Source organism: Alligator sinensis, unplaced genomic scaffold (genome assembly GCF_000455745.1).
Source record: "Alligator sinensis unplaced genomic scaffold, ASM45574v1 scaffold1462_1, whole genome shotgun sequence".
Classification (NCBI taxonomy): domain Eukaryota; kingdom Metazoa; phylum Chordata; order Crocodylia; family Alligatoridae; genus Alligator; species Alligator sinensis.
This window is the reverse complement of record NW_005842850.1, coordinates 150,181-152,027: the sequence shown is the minus strand read 5'-3', so window position 1 is coordinate 152,027 and position 1,847 is coordinate 150,181. Positions and strand designations below refer to the sequence as shown.

Sequence of the window (1,847 nt, the reverse complement as noted above, 5' to 3'; positions counted from 1 at the left end):
CCCGTTGGTGGGTGTCTCCCCTAGCCAGGGCACGCCAGGTTTTCAGGGGGGGGTCCAAACCCCTCCCGGAGAGCAGATCGCAGCACCCCGCCCCCGCCCGCCTGGCCTCCCTCTGCTGCCGAGGCATGCTGCAGTGTTTGCCACCGCAGCAGTCTGTTACCATGGAAACGCCGGGTACCCCGCATTGGATGCAGGGTGGGGGGATGCCTGGAAAGGGAAAGGGAAGAAGAGGCTCTGGGTGGCCTGGGATGGAGGCACTGGAGGCTGGTCCAGCTCCAGGCCCCCGGGAAGGCTGGGGCCCAGTGGCAAGGGGGTCTCTGGGGCCTCTGCACCAATCTGTGGCCCCGTGGCTCACTACAGTGGCCCAGCAGGATCCTGTGGCAGCCAGCTCCTCCTGACATGCCCTGGAAACTGTCCCCAACAGGACAGCTCCTAACCCTCCCCAGAGCCCTGGGGCAGCTGATCCATTGCCCGAGGCCGGACCCTAAATCCCTTGGATCTCCCCCTCTGTCCACAATGGGGTCCCCCTCCCCCAGCCAAGCCCCAGCTCTGTTGCCACTAGACCTGCCAGCCTTGAGAACGTGCCACCATCTTGAGGCTGGCACCCAGTGGCCATCAGCATCAGGCCCTGCCGGCTGTGGGGGAACTGTCCGGCCTGATCCTGGCTTGTGGACGGGAAATCCGGAGGGAGGATTAAGGGAGAAGCCATCTGCTCTGGAGCTGGGAGGGCTCAGACTTGCATGGAGGGGTGTCACCTCACGGCAGGGCTGTGGGAGCCGACGAGAGGTTCCCATAGATGCCCCCAGCCCTGGGGACATGAGAAGGGAGCGTGGCTGTCAGGGTGCTGGCAGCTGGAGCCTCCGCAAGCATGGACACCCACTGCAGGGAGGCACCGGGAGTCCCCCAGCCCCGAGGCCTTGCCTCCAGGCTCTGTATCTCCTGGCACCAGCAAACATGATGCGCCTGGCGGCAGGGAGTTTCTCCAGGTGTCTCTAAGAGGAGGGAACCCTGGCCCGGTGCCCCTGGGTCTCGGGGGGACGGGGACAAGGGGGGAGAGCCTGTGTCCAGCAGCCTCTGTGAACCTCCCTGTGCTCCCCACAGCAGGGAGGGCCTAGCTGATACAACAGCCTGGGGCCACGCTTTGTGCCTTAGCTTCCCCTCCCAGCTGCATCCAGGCATTCAACCCACTCTAGGGCTGCTTGGACCCTGCAGCTTGACCATCGGCCCCAACACTGCGCTCAGGTCCTAGCCATGACCTTGGTCAGTCCAGCCTCAGCACCCCAGCCCCCTGCCCCAGAGCCACATACCCCCACCAGAGGCAGGCTTCCCTCCCCCCCAAGCGTTTCAGCAGCTGGTGGCTGGGGGGCACCCCAACCCCTGCACCCCCCCATCTCCACAGGCCAGCAGGGCCTGGCGTGTCACCGCATCCCACCCCGGGATGTCCGGGAGGAACCCACCAGGCCCTGATGGGGAAGAGGGAACCGGGTCCCAAGCAGTGGCAGCACTGGACAGCAACACCAAGTGGGGGGTTAAGAGTCTTGCCAAGGGCCGGCGCCAGCCACCAGTGGCAGGGCCAGCCTTAGGTCCAGGGCTGGTATGGGGAGCCTCGTGCACGTCTCTGCTTGGAGACAGTTACGGTGGGGGAGACCCAGGGGAGCCGTGCCAGGCTGGGGTGGGGGGCAGGCAGAGGGCTGGCGTAGGCACGGCCACCGCAGCCCACCTGCTGGGAACCTCTGGCAATGCACCCTGGGGCAGGCAGAGGGCTGGCGTAGGCACGGCCACCGCAGCCCACCTGCTGGGCACCTCTGGCAATGCACCCTCCCACCCCCTGTGCCTCAGTTTCCCCA

At 66.3% G+C, this 1,847-nt stretch overlaps 1 protein-coding gene across 21 annotated transcripts in view; it reads right to left on the bottom strand.

Moving 5' to 3' along the window:
* The window catches only part of CAMK2B (calcium/calmodulin dependent protein kinase II beta), a 60,138-nt gene extending 59,329 nt beyond the window's left edge, over nt 1-809 (bottom strand). For all 21 annotated transcript variants that reach the window (XM_025191682.1, XM_025191678.1, XM_025191681.1 and 18 more), the window contains exon 1: nt 565-809. In XM_025191682.1, the coding sequence (XP_025047467.1) occupies nt 565-794 (230 nt within the window). In that variant the 5' untranslated portion in view covers nt 795-809. The remainder of the gene's footprint in view (nt 1-564) is intronic.
* Between the last annotated feature and the right edge of the window lie 1,038 nt (nt 810-1,847).